At 45.5% G+C, this 20,089-nt stretch overlaps 1 protein-coding gene across 2 annotated transcripts in view; it reads left to right on the top strand.

Moving 5' to 3' along the window:
- The window catches only part of SETD3 (SET domain containing 3, actin N3(tau)-histidine methyltransferase), an 800,835-nt gene that overhangs the window by 188,663 nt on the left and 592,083 nt on the right, over window positions 1–20,089 (top strand). For both annotated transcript variants that reach the window (XM_069637733.1, XM_069637734.1), the window contains exon 3: window positions 6,680–6,772. In XM_069637733.1, the coding sequence (XP_069493834.1) occupies window positions 6,680–6,772 (93 nt within the window). The remainder of the gene's footprint in view (window positions 1–6,679; window positions 6,773–20,089) is intronic.

Here is a 20,089-nt window from a genome sequence, read left to right as displayed (position 1 = left end):
TAGCTGCATGAATGGACACAAATAAGTAGATATGATACAAAGGCTTTGAAAACAGTTTGGCCAGCTCTCTCCCGTAGGTGCTAATATGTAATGGAATCATAATCATAGAGGAAAGTGAGCTCTGGAGGCTAACTACAATGTTTGGTATTGCAGTAGATGTGTTGATGTACAGTCTGGATGGAACTGTCGATCATTCTTTTGAATAAGCATCTAGTTAACCTTGTGTATTCATTATGGAAGAGCAAAGAAAGTAAGAGACTAAGCAGAGTAGATGGCATAGCAGGCAGAGAACTGGTCAAATTAGATGTAATATTGAAGTTTGCTACCATCTCACTTTCAGGGTAACTGGTATAAAACCGCTCCTGCGTTGAGCACCAGTTGCACAGATAAATGCAACCAGCATGTCACAGTACTAGATTTGCCATTAAAAGCAGTTGGCCGTGTGATCATGTACATTTTCAAAAGTGTTCAGTCATCAATGTGATGCATTTCCCCCAACAACATAAAAATGTAGTTGACACACTGATATTTAGATACACTAACCTAAACTTTTCTGTAAACCATGGAGGCAATGCAGTGCTTTACAGAAGCAATACCGTAGTTTTGCATTATGCAACAACTTAAATTGTTAGGAACAGAATTGCATGACTGTTTTTAATAAAGTTACGCATACTAGTCTTGCCAAAGAGAATATATATTTGCCAAAGAGCTTAATAAAGTATCATCCAGATTACTTCTGGTTTTCAATTGTTTGAAAAAGAAAACAAAATCTTGCCTGGCACTCCCACACAGGCATTTGGCACTTAAGAGTGAAGGAGATGACTACTATTGCACTCTCTTTTTATTAGCCCCTTTGAATTTGCAGTGAATGGAGAAGAGGATGGCGAGAGCCTTGAGAGCCAGAGAGGAATTCAGGGTGAGCAGTGCTTTTATCGAACAGGATAACATAAATATCTAACTTCGCTATTCTTTTTTTAAAGTTTTATTTAATGTCTGACAGGTGCCTTGCATACAAATCTCATTCCTTTAAACATTCAATTCAATCAACATTTATATGTGTTTTACATAGCTACTAAAGTTCATCCAATTAGCATATGGGGTCTACTGAGTCCGAGTCCAAAGTTTCCAAAGTTTCAACTCTTAGATATCTTCTCAGGGGTTCCCAAATGTCTTTTGGTCTGCCGAAATCCCCCCGACATAGGTCTCTTCTGTCTCCTGTACATAGATGAGGTCTTTCATCCTTGCTTGCAGAGTGGGAGCAGATTAAAGAGATAAACTGGGGGGGGGGGCTAATACAGATACCCCTCAATGAATGTTTGTGTCTCAGCTTAGCCGCCAAACCCTCTATTGTGAGCACAAATATGAGCAGGGATAGAGGGCAGTCTTGCCTGGTGCCCCAGCCCAGCGTAAAGCTTGGCGATAGTGTCTTATTCGTTCTAACTATGGCACTCTGGTTATTATATAGTAGTCTAATGTAGTTCATAAAAGCTGGACCGGACCCATTCTATCCATTATTGCCTACATATAGTTCCATGATACAGAATCGAATGTTTTTTCAACATCTAGGGCGACTGCAATTGTCTTGGCATCTGGATTTAATTGAGAGGTGATAGCAAAGAATCTACGGAGATTCAATGCGGTGGAACGGGTGGGGACAAATTCAGACTGGTCTGGGTGTACTAATTTATTCATGAAGGGCAGGAGGCGATTGGCTATTGCCTTAGCATATATCTTAGTGTCTACATTAATCAGGGATAGTGGGCGATAGGATGTATGATCTTGATGGGGTCTATGCAGTTTCAGAAGTGCCTTTAAGTATTGCTTCTTTCATTGTGTTTGGTAGTACCCCATTTCCTAAGGCTTCTTCCCAGACCCCTAGTAGTTTAGGGGCCAGTTTAGCTTTGATGGTTTTATATAGGTCTGCTGCAATGCCGTCACATCCGGGGGCTTTGCCGCCTTTAGGTCTGCTATGGCCTGTTCTATATCTTCTGTGGATAAAGGGAGTTCCAGTTTCTCCCTGTCTGCCATGTCTAGCTTGGGTAGTGGAAATGAATCCAGGTATTCCTGAAGTTCGTCTCGGGTCACTTAATCCGCATTTGCATATAATTTGTTATAGAAATTCATAAACGCATCGTTTATCTCCCGTCCGTTGGTGTGCACCATAGCCTCTTGGTCCATGATGCTCGTAATTTGCCTCGTCCCTAACACTGATTTAATAAGATTGCCCATGGATCTGCTCGCCTTATTTCCCTATCCGTATCTTCTGCCCCTGATCGGTTGATTTACGTAAAAGAGTTTGTGGTCAGCCAATGGCCTAACTTCGACAGTTGTTGTATTTGCTGCAGTTGATCGTTCCTTCGTGTTTGGGACTCCCTGATTTCCAGATCCTTCAGCGTATGTTCTGTTTGGTCCAGTTCTCTCCTTATTTCTCTCAATGCCCCGTGTGTTTGTGCCGTCAGGTATCCCCGTAGCCATACTTTGAAAGTTTCCCAGACCGTCTTAGTTGATTCTACTGATCCAGTATTGTGATCAAAGAAGTCTATTATTTCAGTCCTTAATGGATCTATCAGTGAATCATCTTTCAGTAATGCAGGGGGCATTCGCCAGTTCCGCGTGGTGTATTCCGTGTCTGGAGGCTGTATCTCAAGAAGGACTGGAGAGTGATCGGAGAGTGTGCGTAGGAGTATCACACATTCCCTTGTCATTGAATTGAGATCCATGGAGCAGAGCCAATATTCTATACGGGAGCTAGAGCCATGTACCCCCGAGTAGAATGTGTATTTGCGGTCTTGTGGGTGGAACTCCCTCCATACGTCCGCTAGGGGTAGTGTCGCCATAGCCTGCAGAATCGTCAAAGCCGACTTGGTCTGGTGCCTACGACCTTCTGATGAACGATCCGAGGTTGGGTCAAGGATTATATTTAGGTTGCCCCCCCCATACAATTTCAGCCTGCCCCACCAGGGTTATTAATGATATAATCTTCAAGTAAAAGTCTGGGGCATCCACATTGAGTCCATATGTGTTAATCAATATTACCTCCTGATTTTTCATCTTCCCCCATATGATCACATATCTGCCCTCCTCGTCCATTCTTGTCTCCGTCAGCTGAAAATTAACTTGTTTATAAACTAGCATTAATACCCCTCTGGCCTGTGAGGAATAATCTGTGGCAATTTTTATCAGAGCCCAACTCCGGGCAAATGTGTCTGTAATCTTCTTAGTGGCGTGCGTCTCCTGCAACAAAAGGACATCAGTTTTGTGTTTGTTAGCATATGCTATTATTTTCCTTGCTATTATGGGATGTGCCAGGCCTCTCACATTCCAGGTCAAAAACCTAACTCCTTGTACTTTTCCGGGTGTGGCCATTCTTTCGTGTAGGTTCTTAGTGGTAACTTTCTTGGGTATTTGATTAAGGCTTGATTGCTACTGCACCTGAACTCCCCAACTAAACCAACTGCTCCTATTGATATATTTGTGTTCACTGCGGATTCCATATCGTATCATCTTCCCATTTCCAAAAAAGGCAACAGGCCATTTGCCCCCTCCCCTCTCTCACAATCCCCCCCCAACTGAACAGTGTAGCCCCAACTACAAATTGCAACTTTTGCAACTGTGTGAGGCTCTGTTTGATTGCTTATGTTTTTCCAACCATTCCACCCATTAGGGTCGCTGCGCTTTCTTCCTTGCGGATCGAGATCTGTGTAAGGTGGGTTGTTTCTTCAAGCACCCTATATCTGTCAAGTGTTAGCCATGGTTGGTGGTTCCTTGCTGTTCGGGGGTAGCGGGATATTCCGTTCAATGTATCCCATGGCTTCTTCTGGCGTGTTGAAAAAAATGTGTCTTTCCGGCATGTTGTAAGCAAAGCTTTGCATGGAACAGCATGTGCACGTTTTACCTGATCAAAGGTGCCCCGGGCAGACTGAACCCCACTAGACAAATCTGGATATATATGGATCCTTGTGGAGTCACATTAATGTTCCTTTTTCCCTGGGGAAACAGAGGATTAAGCCTCTATCGTGATAGTTAAGGAGGCAGGCAATTACTGTCCGCGGGGGTGCACCTGGTTTCGGCGGTGGGGCAAGCGAACCATGGGCCCTCTCAATCAAAAATTGTCGGGAGAATTGTGCGTCCGGGAGTATAGTGCGGATCACTTCCTCTAGAAAGATGTCCATTGGAATATTAGGGGGTTTCTCTGCTAGGCCGACCACCCTGATATTATTCCGTCGTGATCTGGATTCTAGATCATCACACTTCGATTGCACAAGCCTTAGGTTCTTTTTGATGCCTCCAATGTCCTTGCCTTGCTTGTTTGCGGTCTCCTCCACTACCCAATCCTGGTTTCAGGTCAGCCTTAATAGAGGAGATGGTGCTGCCAATATCATCTAATCTGTTATTTACTGCTGCAAATCGGGCCTGCAGTGCCACCATGAAGGGGTCTGTCTCATTACCGCCGTTTGCCTTGTATTTGAAGGGTCTGTCTGCTGGACATCCTCTCTCCTGTCCTCCATAGTGATGTTGGTGAAAGCGTCCATGGGGCCTTTTCTGTTCCCTTTATTGCCCCTTGGCATGACCAGCACTGTTATGTCAACAAATATATGTGTGAGTCCACCTCAGTGCACTTCGTCTTAATGTTATGTATTTTGTACTGTAGGGCGGCTCTATTTGGAATGTTAAAATTCAGACCCTCAGGCACAGCTTTCTGTGTTCTCAGCTTCTGTGAAGAACCGTGCCCTAGTGGGTTCTGGGCAGAAGGGTTCACTGTTACACCCTATTTCATGGGCTCCGGTCTCCCCCGACAAGCCCACTCCCCTCTAATGGTATCTTCGGCGTTGTTCTACCCAGCTTTACCTAACCAGATAGGTGGTTAGTATCTCACAGGCTCTCGCACTCGTGTTGATCCACAGGTTCCCCGCCTCCCCCTGTGCTATGGCGGGCTAAATTCGCTGGTCAGGTCTCAAGGCAGCCTGAGTGCAGGTATCAGTTATTCCTTGTCACAGGTTATGTCTCCGTGTGGGTACAATCCCATTGCCCTGGGCAGATGTTTTGAGGACCAGACCAGCCCCCTTTCATATGGGCCTCTCCGCCCTCTCTTCAACGTGTAACTGGCCCGCTTTATTGCGACTGTACAGTCCGGTTAATTGATGTGTGTGACATGCGCCTGGAGCTGCGTGTCATATATGCGGGCAGTTAACCTCGTCGGGATCTGCCGATCGCCCACGTACCACTGCCGGCGGAGCACACTTTCGTATGGGGCCTCCCACGACCCAGCTCTGCGCACCGCTGGCACGCAGCTCACACGGCTGGGCTCTGGGGAGGGAGAGCCCGCCTAGGCTTCTGTATGGGTCCTTTGTTCCTGGATCTCTGCCTTGTTGGAGGGCGGGGTGCCACTGCAGCCCTATCCGTGCGCTGCTGGTCTGGACCTCCCCAGCAGCGGTGTTAGCTCTCGGCTTGTATGTCTCCCAGCCGACGGGAGCCCAGCAGTCGGTCCCGCAGTGGCCGTGTAATCTTCTCAGTGCTTGACGCTTAGGATCGCGTTGAAGTTAGGGGAGGGGCGGCCCGTCTCGTTCTCCCGTCTTACTGTCTCCTGCAGCTCACTCCCACACAGTTTTTGGCAGGAAAGCAGTGCTGATCCCGCCTCCCCGGGGTTCCTTCTAACGCTCTGTCCCCTCCACCACTAGAATCTGGGTTGCTCTTCTCTTGGGGGGTGGGGGGCAGGTTACCTAATCCGCAGGATTTTAAGAAAGGATTTTGAATTCAGCGCATCAATGTACTCAGGCGGCTGTGTTTGTCGGTGTCCAACAGCGCCCCCCTAACTTCGCTATTCAAGTGTCAATTTAATTAGCAAACCTACAGAATTTCAGAGCAAATTGTTATGTGACACTGCTTATTTTATGCCTTCACGCATATGGAATGAGGAGCTTCTACTCCAGGGAAATAAGTGAGCCATTGAGACAGAGACCCACAGGAACCAGAGGGGCCCAATAACACAAGTGAAGAACAGATTTGAGGTGAGCACAGGGGCACCCAAGAAGTGAACCAGGTGGGGAGAAACCAACTTAGGGGTTGGAGTGGAATCAGGGAAATATCCCTCCACCTAAAGCACCCTGGACATTTGGTCTTTTCAGGAACTTGAGACTTCATTTTGTAAACTTGAAAATCTTTTTGGAACTTTGACACACTTTGAAATAACTGTTAAACTATGGAGAATTGGTTTTGACGGATAACCATTGGATCCAAAACCAGGAGAGATTCCTGGAAGCCCTGGGATATATTGGGATGCACAACTTTGAGGGCAGGGCATTCTGCCTAGTTTTTCTTTTATATTTATTCTAGAGAAGGAGGGTCCGCTTGGGGGGGTAGATCTAGACGGAGGACTATTTCGTTATTTTGACTATTGACTTGCACCTTTGTATAGTTTGTTAAGAAGGGGAACTCCACTAGAAAGGTGTTTTCTTTTAAGTTACATACAACTCTTTGATATGGAAAAAGTCTTTATCATGCACCATTCTCATTCTGTTTATGGAAAGGTATAATATATTGTGAGTCCTTTAGTCACTTGGGGAAGCTGTGCCATTGGTCAGCCCCACTGGAGCGCAGATATTAATGTCATTATGCATTGTTTATGTATGTCTGTAGGTGGTGTCCACAATGAGTCTTTCTTTTTTTATTTGCACTACAGAGTGTAGTAACCCAACATCCACTCCTGGAAGAGAATGGGAAGAATATTTGCAGATCCGTGGCCTGGTCGAGAAACTTCGCAAGAAACAAAAAGGTAAAGATTAGGATAGGGATGCATCAAAAATGGATTTACAATACATTTTCTTTAGTTGTTGAGAATAAAATACTTGTTGGCAAGAATAATACAAGTGAACGAATACACAAAGACAGGATCTATCCTTCCTCATGAGTTGAGTGACCTTGCTCTCGCACTGATTGTTCTCCAAGCTCCTGGAAAATCTTTGCCTAACAAACAAGAATTTCAAAAGGCGGGAGTTTGATATGTCTTTGCAACCACCCGCGGTCTCATTCATCCACATGCAACCATGCAACAAGAAGCTTGATTTTCTTTTCTGACCCGCGGTATCTGCTTGCCTCTGAGTGACAATCCCTGTCTAGTGCCATTAACTATTCCCAATCAATGGCACTTCTCGCTAACTCTTCCCAGAAGCTGGAATGCCTGGCCTTTGTCTTCATTGCATAGTGCCTAAGTGCCTTTGGCCTGTTAGCCTTTGCGATTTAACCTCCCATCTCTCGTTGGGATTAAGGCCAAGGGATCACCAGGGAATTACTAGTCAAGAAATGTAGTTCAAATTGTTTATTTAAAACAAGAAGTAGGGAGTTGGTTTCAGTGAGACCATTGGTTTGGGGTCTATCAACTTGTCCAGTCCTTCTCAGAACCATGTTTCGTCTTTCGCTCTCTTCACACATGGTCTGTCCACCTGGTGTTAAGGCATTTATATTTTTTGTGATTTCAAGTGTCCTAAAACATTGTATTGGCTTTCTGTAGACTCGTCTTTGTCTTTCATTGCACCTGTCAGGATGTTGTGAAGATTGTTCTTGCATTTGGAAACATCTGGCACCACGAACTGTGGTGCGTTGGGTTGACTGTATTTTGGGTCAAGTATTGCTCTCAATGCTACATTGGACCTTGAGCCTAGGTTTTTGGTTTAACCCCATGTGTGAGGTTGCTGGGACCTTCCATTAATCGTTTTTTCCACCACTACAGGAGTCCTCATAAGTAGTTGAACCTTCACCAGCTCCTTCCTTTTTGTCCCCTGCCTCGGGCTCCTTCTCCTCCTCCATGTTAACCTCTCACCCCTCCCTACCTCAAGTCTATCTCTTGACTCCTCCTCCTCCCTGGCTTACACTTCCCTGTGCGCACCTTTTTCTTTTCTTCACACCGCTCTGCCATACTCTGGTCTTCTTCTACCTCCTTCAGCTCTGTTGTAACCTCTTACTTCGCAGTTTCTTCCTTCCCCACATTCGCTTTCCCTACTCCCTCATCTCCCTCCTCTGACCCTGCATCTCTTCACTATGTTCTGAATCCTCCCTCTGGCTCCCCTCTCCCTGCTTCTGTGATTGAGGATAGAAGTTCCTGAACTACAGCTTGAGCACATGTTGTCATTAGGATGGTGGCCTTCCCCTTAAGTCTGCTGGATGAGTTTACTATAGCTCTGTCTGCTATTTTTCTTTCAGATCGCGGAATGCAAGTTATTTCTGCTTACTAGTGATACCCTCTCCTATTTTTGCTATCAAAGTCACAATTTGGGGTTTTTGAGATTTCCGGGCCTAAAAGTGTGTGACCTGCGATTTATTATTTTATTTTTTATTTTTTTTGGCTTGAACTACTATAGATTTGCCTCTCTCAATGAATCAGTTTTCTTTGGTATGCTCCTTTGGTAAACATGGCTTCACAGACTGACTGGTCAGGACTCCTTATTCTGTTAGATTGCCCACCGCCAGGTACAACTTTTTCTCATTAACAGTTTTCCAAGATATACTTTTTGTGGATAAAGCTGGGGCTATGGATTGGATGGGGAAATGGGGTTATGTAGGGACGTATGGAGCCTGCATCACAGAGCAAGTGGTGGTTCCTGACCCTTAGGGTCACCCCATGTCTCATTAACTAGCATCTAGCATGGGACTTGGTCGGACTTTCCAGGTGTTCCCCTATGTTTGTTTTCGCTGTGATTGTAATTTCTGAGATGGAAAGAATGTCTTTGTTGGACTGCCCAAAAGGTCTCACCACATTAGCACATTTGATGGATATGGGAGTAATTCATTTTTTTAAACCTTACACCAGGGTAATTCTCAATCTGTTTTTTTTTAGCAGCTCACCTATCCTTGATAGAATGTCTTTTGCTCTTTCCATCATCATCAAAAACTTTTATTCAACCATCATGGTCTTCAGGTATAAAACTAAGATAAAACACATTCACAAGCCAATCAACTAATACATTAATTTACAATAATTATACAGTAAGCTTCAAACGTATTAAACAACATTATGGCATCTTAAAAAAGAAAACAGTTAAAACTATTCCATTGAAGCGTACATATTTCAACTTGGCCAAAATACATGAAACCGCACAATGCAAGTCAGATAGCGTACCATCTAATCCAAGCTAGATTAATGAATTTGGCAACCCAATAGACCACATCCAGTTTGCTGGTGGATTTACATAAGTTCATAGCATCATCTAAAGTGCGGATATGTGCCCTCAAAAAAAAGGGGCTTCAAGTATTTTACTCTAAGAAATTCAAACCCATCACATATTACCATAAAAGGGTTTTGAGTTTCCACCCCAGTCAAACAGACCGTGCAGATATCAGTACTTAGGTTGGTCTAGGGCCTAGTGAATGCAGCCACTTTTAGGGGGTTTAACCTAAATTCAATGTACAAAGCACGAGCAAGCTGCGGTTGGATAACATCTAAGTATTCCTCAAAGCCATGGTCCGATTTACCAAGTAAGTATAAAGGTCCCATACTCCTGCTTCGAAATACTGATTCCAGCTCCCTCCTGAATGATAATGAGATCACTGCTTTTACTCTATATTTTGCTCTCCCCGTCTATAGAAGACTGATTTTCCCAGAAGTCTGTCACAACCAGGGATAACAGCCCTTTTTTTTAATATGAGAGAAACAAGGTAAGGCCCTTCCACCATTGAGTGCTAAAACGTTTTCAAGGGACTCCCGGTATTTAGTTAAACCCGGAGTCCCCCACACCCTGATCCAAATCAACACCGGTGTCAAGCCCAGTTCGCTCACAATTGGATGTAGATTGCACTCATGTGAATCTGGGCATTTGGGGTACTTGCAGGCAACAATAAAAGCTTACATTTTTTTTATTTTCTTCTATTGTAAGGTTTTTAACACTTGTAAATCCCCAGATATCTGGACCAAAGATGCCTTTGCCTGCAGCTGATACAACGTGTGATGGGCTGACCGTCCCTCCTCCACTGTTCCTTTCTAGAGTCAGGCAGGCCTTATCGACTTGGGCTGACCAAGATCCATTCTCAGCAAATCTACTGCCCAAGTAATCATAAAATGGAACCTGGTCCAGCCTACAGCCATTCAAACTTCTATTCAAAGCATAGGATTTAGAACCATGCACTCTAAAAACAATTGCCTTGGTTTTTCCTGTATTTAACCTGAAACTCTAGATGGGTGCATTCATGAGTGAAGCTGTCAAGTTCTCCTCAGACCGATAGGGGACGTGGCCAACAAGACAGCATTGTCTGCAAAAAACAATGCAGCAAATCTGTCTGGCAGATTCATAGTGTGGCGGTCCAAAAACAAGGGTCCCAGCAAGCTCACCCGCACCCTTGTTTTCAGACCGCCACACTTGTAATGAGGCCCACTTTCTTTTTATAATTGGAGTGTATGTTAAATTATAACTGTAAACATGATTTGCCTTTGCATGATTATGCACACAGCACTGGAACTCTGTAAAATACAATTGTGTATTACTTGTTTGCCTTCACTGGAACATTTTGTTACAAAGATTCATTCTCAATTGCAACTTAGTTTTTCATTTATTAATTACACAATCCTAAAATGCTCCTTTTTTCACAGTGTGCAGTTTCTATTTTTGAAATGTTTCAGAGAAATAGATTTTGTTTCAGAGGCTTTTCTCCATGGCTTACAATTACATCCATGCAGATAAAAATCAAAAGAAATGTTTTGGTTTCTGTCTAGTAACTTGACCTTTTCAGTGCCCTCTGCTCTAAACCTGTGTGTAAATGTAAACAGGAAAATAATAAAGCTGTCATATTTACAAGATTTTCATGCGTTAAAGGGCCTGGTACGAACCTTATCTGGATGCCGGAGCCAGGCGTTCTTATATAGGTCAATGGGAATTTTATCTGGCCCTGGGGCATTTCATTTTTTTTTGTGTGATTAATTAGCAAGCTCCAGTTCTTTCAATGAGAACCTAAATGGAGGCTCTCCACTCGGCAGTTCGAATGTTAAAGTAGTTTGAAAGGTGTCCAGATTATGGTTTGTCGGAGGAGTTCCCCGTAAAGGTCTACAAAGTGGACGCGCCAGGTGCCAGGTGGATTGCAACTCTGTATAGTAGTGACACCTCTAACATCTTTATCGGCAATCAGCTTCCAAAATGTTGCAGACTCTCCTTCTTTGGGTGCTCTAAATTCCTTCTTTTTCCTTTTGATGGTACATTTGTAATTACTCCTAAGTGAGCGTAAGGGTTCCCTCTTGACTTGAGAGTTATCATTAAGATAGAATAACAGACTTCTTTTTAAGGTCCTACATTCCTCATCGTACCACGATTCTCTCTTCAGTGTATGTTTCTTTGCCATGGGCCTATTGTGTTACTAGTGGTGCGATGGAATTAACCAATAATTTGTATTCAGTCAGTACATTCCTATCCACACAGTCTGCCCTACAAATTGCTTTTATATTGGGCAAGGCAGCTAGAAATATATTTGGGGTGCGAACTGCTTCCTCAGGTCTAGTTCATCTTATAGAACGGTGAGCATGCCCCCCCCACTTCAATAGCTCCAGCTCTATCATACTTAAATGGATAACATTTGCAAGCCTTTGGGTTAATTCAAGTTATGGTGAGGGATATATGGTCACTATCATGGCAATCTAGGACCTCATTAGTGCTCTGTGCATACTCACAAACTTAACAGTCTCTCATACTTGTTTTGTCTTCCCTTGAATCCGCCTGGTATACTATCCTGCCATGACTTCTCTTACAGCTGTACTGTATACACTCAAACATGTGACAGTCCTTATATTTCCATCATTCTGTTTCTTTAAGGGTCTGAGTTTCTTTGGGTTTCTTTTGCTCATTGAAACAACTTGTAAATAAAACAACTTGTAGCTTAAGTTTGCCTTTTTACAAGATATGTATTTACTAATTCTTCCTCATGTATTTCAATTAGGATTAATCAAGTTTGACAGCATTGCCTATACACCCGAAGTCCCCGCTTACCTTGGGTGCACTCATCAGTTCTTGTTGGCTTATGTTGGTTCTTCTGCTGAAAACCTAAGGCAGACCTTCGATGTTCCACTCCCTCTGGCTGTTTCTGCTTTTCAGTATCTTCACGTCTCATGGCTCCCTCTCGCCTATTCTGTGTCTTGCCGGGCTTACTTGAATTGGAGGTTGCTTCCTCATACCGGCTAACGCCCAGAAGCCTTGTTTCTGCTTCTGGCATCCTCGCCACAGTAATCTGCTTGCTGCTTCTGTGTCGGTGAGCCGGTTGTCTCCACAGACTCTGTACTGGCCACAGACAGCACAGAGAGAAGCAGTGTTCTCCGGCCAGGGTCTGCTTGTCAGCTGCTTTGCTGGTTTAAATTTTCCAGCCTTAGGTTTGTTCCTCCAACCACTGGTGCTCGGCGTGTGCTCTTGACTTCAGTGATCCTCAATACTATGTTAATCTTTTTTCGTCACAGTATTTTCTGTCTTATGTTAATGGTAATCTGTTTCTGATAACTTGTATTCAAAGTCTGAAATGTGTTCTCAATGATATTAAAAGGCAAGTCAGTTCTTGATTACTTTTATGTAGAGTTTGGTAATGTGTTTTTGGTATTCTTCCTAGGTGGATGAGGGGAGGTATGACAATATGCTATCAAGGCATAGGGAATGGTGGGGGTATCCACAAAAGAAAAAGGGGATACCATGTCTCATCTGTCAAGTCACCCATACTTCCATGAGGGTTGTCTCCCCCTCTGTGATCCTCCCTCAAATAGTCACCCCCAGGGTTCGGATCGGAGAGCGTCTGCCTCACCCTGATCATGTTCGGGGAGCTTCCTCCCTTGGAAGCAGTGATGATATTTCCAGATTCATCACATAGGCCTCCACTTGCCCTCCCTCTAGGCCCTTTCTGGGCGTTTATACAAAATGCTTGGTATCCCTGTAACTCTAGGTGCTCCTGGGCCCAGGTCTCCTGGAGGCAAATGACCCGAAAGCCTCAAATAAAATTACACCAATCTGGATCAATCAAGTTTTTCCTCACTCTGGCTATATTCCATGAGATCAGCGTGACATCAAGGGAATTAGCCTCTGTAAGGATGTTACTCCCCTCCTTCAGTCAGTCCACCCCTTTCAAACCTGTATACTCCATAATGTGTCCCCCTCTGGGAACCATCCCTGTGGAATGGGACCCAGTAATACAGGCTTGCTACGCTCAGGAGCACACCCCTCAAAATTTGGGCCAGAACTTCTTATCAAAGCCACAGGTGACGGAAAGCTTTGGCTTAAAAAGATCTTTGATCCAGCCGGTGGATATGTCCTATAATTAATGCCTAAAAGCCCCTCGACCAAACACCTTGATTTAAAAAAAATGAATTTAATAAAATCTGAATTATCATTCAGTATCTGGCGACGTTCACACCAAGTGATATCCTCTCTAAATGCACCCCGTTACTGAACAAATCCAATGTATACAGTTTTTAACAAGAGAGTCATTCTCTTGTGGGCTACAGCCAAGTCTGGGAACATTACACATGGCAACAAAATGTGTGCCCACATCTGGAACCCGTATACCAGGAAGCATTTCAGCTCCAGCTACACTACTCCGATGGCTCTTCCATGCCTGAGCAGTATTACGGCATGGAGGCGTGTTCGTTGATGTATGTCTATTAATAACCTCCATAATGGGTGCCATTAATGGTCCAGTTTTACCTTTTGGGTCAGCTGGACATTGTACCAAACATTTCGTACTTGTATTCACCTAATTAGGGGTGGGAAATAGTGGGTGCTTGGAGCACTGGGGAATAGCTGCAACTGCCCTGGCATCTCAACATAAGCTACTGGTGTTAGTGCCACAAGGACAAATTAGATTATTCACTTTATCTATCAGCCAGGATATGCAATAAATGTGTTAACTTCCTTAGTTCCAACAAAATCTTGAGGACTCTTCACACCCCACCCCCTCAAAGGGGACTAGATTCATTAGTAGCACTATGGTGGACAAGATCCTGCGCTTTATTAGGATTAGAATTTTGGGGTGCTCTATTTACTAGCACCGGGGACGTTGCCCTATTATAGCTCACTGGAGCACTAGATTCTGTGGTGTTGATTGCTGCTGCCTTAGCCCGTTCATGAGTCTCTTCTAAAACTGAAACTCTATTAGATAATAGGATGGATGGTGAAATTTGAATATAATCTTATGGGGGCTTAATAACTTCAGGGAATATACAAATGCTATCAGTGCCGCCATGAATGCCACAGTCCATGGGCCGGGTTATACTAAGCGAGCTGAGGGGGCTATCTGTAATTACAACTGGTGTATCGGTAACACAGCTATCTACCACTTGAAAATCGCTCTGCGTTTCATGGGGTCTGTGTAGTTCAAGAACACTAGTTGATAATGGTATGCTAAGGCCTAGTGTGGTTGCTAAGATACTATCATTTTGTCTCCTTCCTGACCCGTTTTTTTTCTAATCTTGCAACCTATTAATAGTTCCTTGTGGTGCATGTTCCTTGGCACCACTTTGAGGTGTGATGGGTGTGGTGCATTAGTTTCCTAGCAGTCGCTGGAGCCCATTAGATTCATTTTCTCTTCATTAACTGCACAGTTAGATCTTGTTCCTTTCCTACGTACACCCTTTAGGTTCTCCCCACTTTCAGTATCATAAAGGAGATCCTTGATCTCCATAATCAAAACATTTACCTCCCTTATAGGCTCAAATATTTTATAGAGTTTTTTTGGGTCTCTCCCTCTGTGAAATGTTAGCATTTGCCTTGCATTTAGACATACTCTATTACAAATAAACAAAATAGAAATACAAAGCCCTCCAAACCCCCCCCCCCGAAACAGTCCACTGCAGTACACATTCCAAATGCAAAGTGCAAGTGTAAAAGGGTGTGTTCGGCAGAATCCTGTGCAGTGCCCTTAGGGACAACTACGCACAATTAAGACTACAGATGGCAATACAAGTTTTACTTTTGGTACAAACCTGTACTACTATGTTTAAGTGGTAGCAGTAGCGGAGCAGCCGGGCTTATCTCCAGAGTATATGAGCAGTAGCAGAGATTACACAAAGGGACCACAATTACTGTGACTCAAGCAAACACTGACTCAAGGTTTCAGGTAAAAAATATAAGTACAATTATTTTTAAACCATCCGTTATAAACACAACACTTCTATTCATTCAAAACCACACGTAAAATACACTACAACCAACCAATTCACTTTGGTACACTCTAACTCAAGGTAAGTACCCTGTGTTTTAACAAACCAGTGTTATGAAACAAAAGAAGTTACCGGGAATACACTTGCGATCACTTTTTGACAGTAATGACAGTTCGGTCTTACTAAAGAAACGCATATCCGCGGCAAGAAATGATACCGGGGCAAAACACACTTAGCACCTGAGTTAACCAGAGAGAGTTGGGGGCAAAAATCATAGGCAATACTTTTGTCAAGGCAGACCGAATCAGAGAACACTATTTGACGGAATTCAAGAGTCAATAGGCCGGAGCCAGTGTCAAGTGGAACTGGGTTCCTATTATCAAGGATCACACAGTCGGACAGTTCAAGATTCAACGTTTCCAGGAGTACTTAGATATTGTCAACAGAGGAAGCAAAAGTTGTAAGAAGGAGGGAAAACAAGGGCAAGCCTTGGATGCGAAGAAAAGGGGTTCACCCCGATTCCTCAAGCAGAACACAGTACCTTATTCAATGAAGAAGCTGGTGCCACGGCAGTTGTTCCTGTTGGTTTCCTGCAGACCCATGGTTCCTGGAGCTTCGGTGCGAAGGAGGACGTCTGGAGGGGTCTGCACCACACAGGGATGAAGCCGACAGCGGCGACGGTGAATAAAAGGTGCGCTCCTTAAAAACAGGAGAGGCGTAGGGGCGTGGCTTGGAGCTGCCGCGATCGGCATGACTTCGTAGAAGCTCCTGGCTGGCCCGATGCACGGAACCTAATATCGCCGTCTCCAGACCCTGTTTTTTCACCAAAAAAGGACCGCTTCGTGGGGTAGCTCTGGAGCTGCAGTACGGAGAGTGGCACCCGGATCGGTGCCCAGCCTGCCACGATCGGACGCATTTAGAGCCCAGGGATCCTTTGGCGGCAAGATGGCGGCGGCTTCACTGAACCACGAGAGGCAGCGGAATGGGGGAGGGGCAGCCGTATGAACACAAGGGCTGCCTAGGAACTGTGGACCCACGCGGTATGGTAGTGCCGTAACGAAGAGTGCCGTGTACCAGCAACCCTCCAGCCAATCCCGGGAGGCTGGGGGCACTTAATACCTCGCCGACGGAAGGCTCATGGAAGACACTCAACAGCGGAGCAGTGAGGATCTCTGACGGGCGGGGGGAAGACTCGAGAATCCATGGGCTCTTCCCTCGCACTTCGGAGGATCCTGCCCGGGCATTAGCCTGCATCCCTGATCTGGATTGCTGGAGGAGAGGAAAAAAGGCCTAGAGGGGGCACTGCCCGCTCCGAGGCAGGGATCGAAGGCTGTGGTGAACGGTGTGTTTGCGAAACCATCGCACTGCGCGTTAGTGCGCAGGTAAAGATCGGGCTCGCCGGGTCCCCCGCAGCCTTGGAGGAATAAAGCGAACACGGCAGTACTGAGGAGACAGGGTGCGGAGTGGGGCATTGAACGCAGCGATCCCATCAATCGCAGGGTTGAAGAAGGAAGAGGTGGGGAATCATTACCCCGTACATCGCCCGGAGGGACCACTCTCAAAGCTATATCTTACAGTGATCACCGGCCCAAAATCACTAATCACCAAAGAATTGCTCTGACCCCTGGACCTCTCTGGCTCACTGTCGCCCCTCACCTGGCAGCAGAGTAAACAAGCATAAAGAGCGCCAAAGGGGGTGACTCGGAGTCTAATCAGGGGCAAGGATGTCTAGAGGCGGGAAAATATCAAAGCAAACAGACATTGCAGCATTGATGGCCAATGCCCCGACTGAACGCTCCAAAAAAGGGGAAAAGGCCCGAGACTCTCCTCAGCGAAAAGAACCCCGCCAACGAGGCTTCGGCGAATAATGCAGCACAAATGGTAACTAAGAATGACCTGCAGGAACTGCTCGCGGCACTGACGAAGGAAATTTATAAAAGCACAGAAGAAGTAACTCAAAAAATAAACTCCCTGGACAAGAGAGTGATTGAGGTGGAGAGAAGGACAGCGGAGCTCGAGTCAGAAATCTGCGACCAGCGGTTTGAAGGTGAGATCGGCAGGGATAGAATCAGAGCTCTGGAAGAAAGGTGTGAACTCTTAGAAGCTAAACAAGAAGACGCCGAAAATCGATCACAGAAAAACAACATCCACATCCGGGGGATACCAGCATCCATACCGGACACAGAGCTAAGAAACTATGTCTCCCAACTGCTTCAATTCATCATAACCCTGCCGGACGAGGCATCCCTGGAATTGGACCGGGTGCACAGGGCGGCTCGGAGGTCGACTTCCAACTTTCCCCCAGATGTACTGGTAAGTGCACATTTCTCCCAAATCAAAGAAGAAATCATGAATGAAGCAAGACAAATGGGCCAAATAACGTTCCAAGGATCCAACATAACACTATATCAAGATTTGGCAAACTCCACGCTCCAGAAACGCTGAGCCATGAGAACATTCACGGAGTGGCTGAGGGGGAAAAAGATTACCTATCACTGGGGATTCCCAACGTCGGTCAGGTTCACTTGGGAAGGGACTCGGCGACAAATCCGTTTACAGAAAGAGGCTGACAAATTCAAGGGCATCAGAGAAACAGGTGGAGGATCAGACGCTGAGGAACCGTCCCAATCTCAACACAACAAACCTTCCGATGGAGAGTGGTCAAAACTTGCATGGCGGCGCAGACCCCGAGGGCCACCTAGAAAAAGCTCCGTCCCTGACTGATATTTAACTACGTACATCCATAAAATCCCCGGATGATAGAGCTTTCACAACAGAATGAATTTATTTTCAAATTTGTTTATTGGCATTTTCAATAATATCAAACAAGTTGTGTGCAATAAAGCCATTCTCAAATAGCAATAAACATATGTTTAACTTAACGTCAAAAAATTACAATTACAAAACAAAACAACCATAACTGTCTCCATATTCTGTCCGTTTCATATATCATTAACTGTTACGGGGGGAGGGTGGAAGTGAAGGGGAACCATCCGGCAACTTCAAAAGTGGAGGACTTCCGCAAGGTCTCTATCCTCTGCAGCACTTCCGCTGCTGCTGGCTTCATGATTGGTCCTGCATGGGCCTAGATTGAGTTCCAATTTAGGGGGGTTTATCATCCGAGGGGTGGAACATGTGTCTGGTGAGTTGCTTCCATGCCTCAAGTGACATACTAGAGTCATCCGTGGATCTGGCCACACAATCCTCCCATGCCACGGTCTCGGCTAGCACCCACCGTTCAGTCTTTGTGCCATAGTCTGAACTGAGGGCCCATGGGTTTCTTCCAGGCCATTGCGATAGTTCTTTTGGCCAGTATGCATGATATGTCCATGAGCCTTGTCGCATGCTTGAGTTTGGTTGGTCTGGGGTAGGTTCCTAGGAGGCACTCATCGGGTGTCCAGTTATATATACTCAGGCCTGTTTTTTCGCACGTTTGTTGGACCCTCTCCCACAGAGCCCTTGTCCTGGGGCATTCCCATAACATGTGGATCAGATCTGCTTTTTCCCCCTTGCACCAGTTGCAGGTCGGTTGTGCCTGAGGATTGAAGGTGGCTATGCGGCACGGGGTCAGGTAAGTTCTGTACAGAATGTTCAACTGAATCTGCCTGAATCTATGGTTTCTGGACACCGTTTTGGGGAATGTAAGAGCTCTGTTCCACTCCCCTTCAGACATTTCCCGGCCTATATCCACCTCTCATTTGCTTTTCATTTCCATGCTCCGAGGATTTGGCATGTCGATCAGGGGGCCATATATTTGCGAAATGGGTTTACCGCCCTCTCCCAAGTTGTACATCAGAGTGAGGAGTGGGTCTGTATCTGGTTCTTCCGGCCACGAGTCCCATTTGTGTCGTGCCACAGCACGGGTTCTTTGGAACCATCGAAATTGGCCGGTATGTATGCCTTCCGTCTCCTGTAGCGAAGTGAACTCCCTGAAAGTACCTTCATCATACAGATCTCCCCAGATGTAGACCCCTTCCCTCTCCCAGAGCCTGATGTGTTTCAAATCCGAAAGTGTTGTGCATAAGTCTGCGATCAGGGGAACTTCCGGGGCAAAGGAATTCCGTGAATTAATGAGCATCTTTGCCCTGTGCCAAATTTTCCTCCCCAGCTCAGCCAAAAAGGGTAGAGTTCCCAGCAGTTTGGACGGCGCACAGATCAGTTCTTTCAGATGGAATTGGGGAAGCATGGCCTGTAGCAATGGTGTTTCAGATGTGGGTTCATCATCTAGCCATTTGGTCACAAAACTAAGCTGTGCAGCTATGTAATATCTTTCTAGGTTTGGAAGTTGAATACCGCCTTGGCTATATGGTAGGGTTAGCAACTGCAACGCTATTCTATGCCTGCCTTTCCCCCATAGGAATTCTTGCAGTATGGTCTCAAGCAGTCGGAAGAAAGGCTTGTGTATATAGTAGTGTACATTTTGAAACCCATAAAGGAAGCGTGGGTGAACGATCATTTTAGTTATCGAAGCCCTGCCCATCATCGAAAGGGGGAGTATCGCCCAGAACGCGATTGATTTGCGTAGAGCTGGGAGTGCTGCCTTTGTGTTTCGATTCGTGCATTAGTTCGGGGGTATGCATAATGTGCACTCCAAGGTAGCGGAATGACGTATTCTGCCACTGGATCCCCACCTCCGGGAGTGCTTCTAAATTCTCTGCTTTCAGGGCCGCTAGGGGGAACATACTAGAATTTGACCTGCTAAAGCTTATCCCAGAGACCTTGGAATAGTTGTCCAGCACTTCTAGCATGGTTGGTGCATTGAGGTGTGGGTCCCTGACATATATGAGAACGTCATCCGCGTAGAGTGAGATGATGTGATCCACGTCTCCCAGTTTTATGCCTGCATCGAAGAACTGCTTTCTAAAGTAGACAGCTGTGGGTTCTAGTCCCAGTAAATAAAGCATTGGGGATAGTGGACAGCCCTGTCTAGTCCCGCTGCATATATCCCAGGCCTCAGACAGATACTTCCCAGATTTCACCCTT

Source organism: Ambystoma mexicanum, chromosome 14 (assembly GCF_040938575.1).
Source record: "Ambystoma mexicanum isolate Mex_15411 chromosome 14, UKY_AmexF1_1, whole genome shotgun sequence".
In the NCBI taxonomy this organism is placed as follows: Eukaryota; Metazoa; Chordata; class Amphibia; order Caudata; family Ambystomatidae; genus Ambystoma; species Ambystoma mexicanum.
Note: the sequence above shows the minus strand (reverse complement) of the source record. Positions and strands in the feature narration are given on the sequence as shown.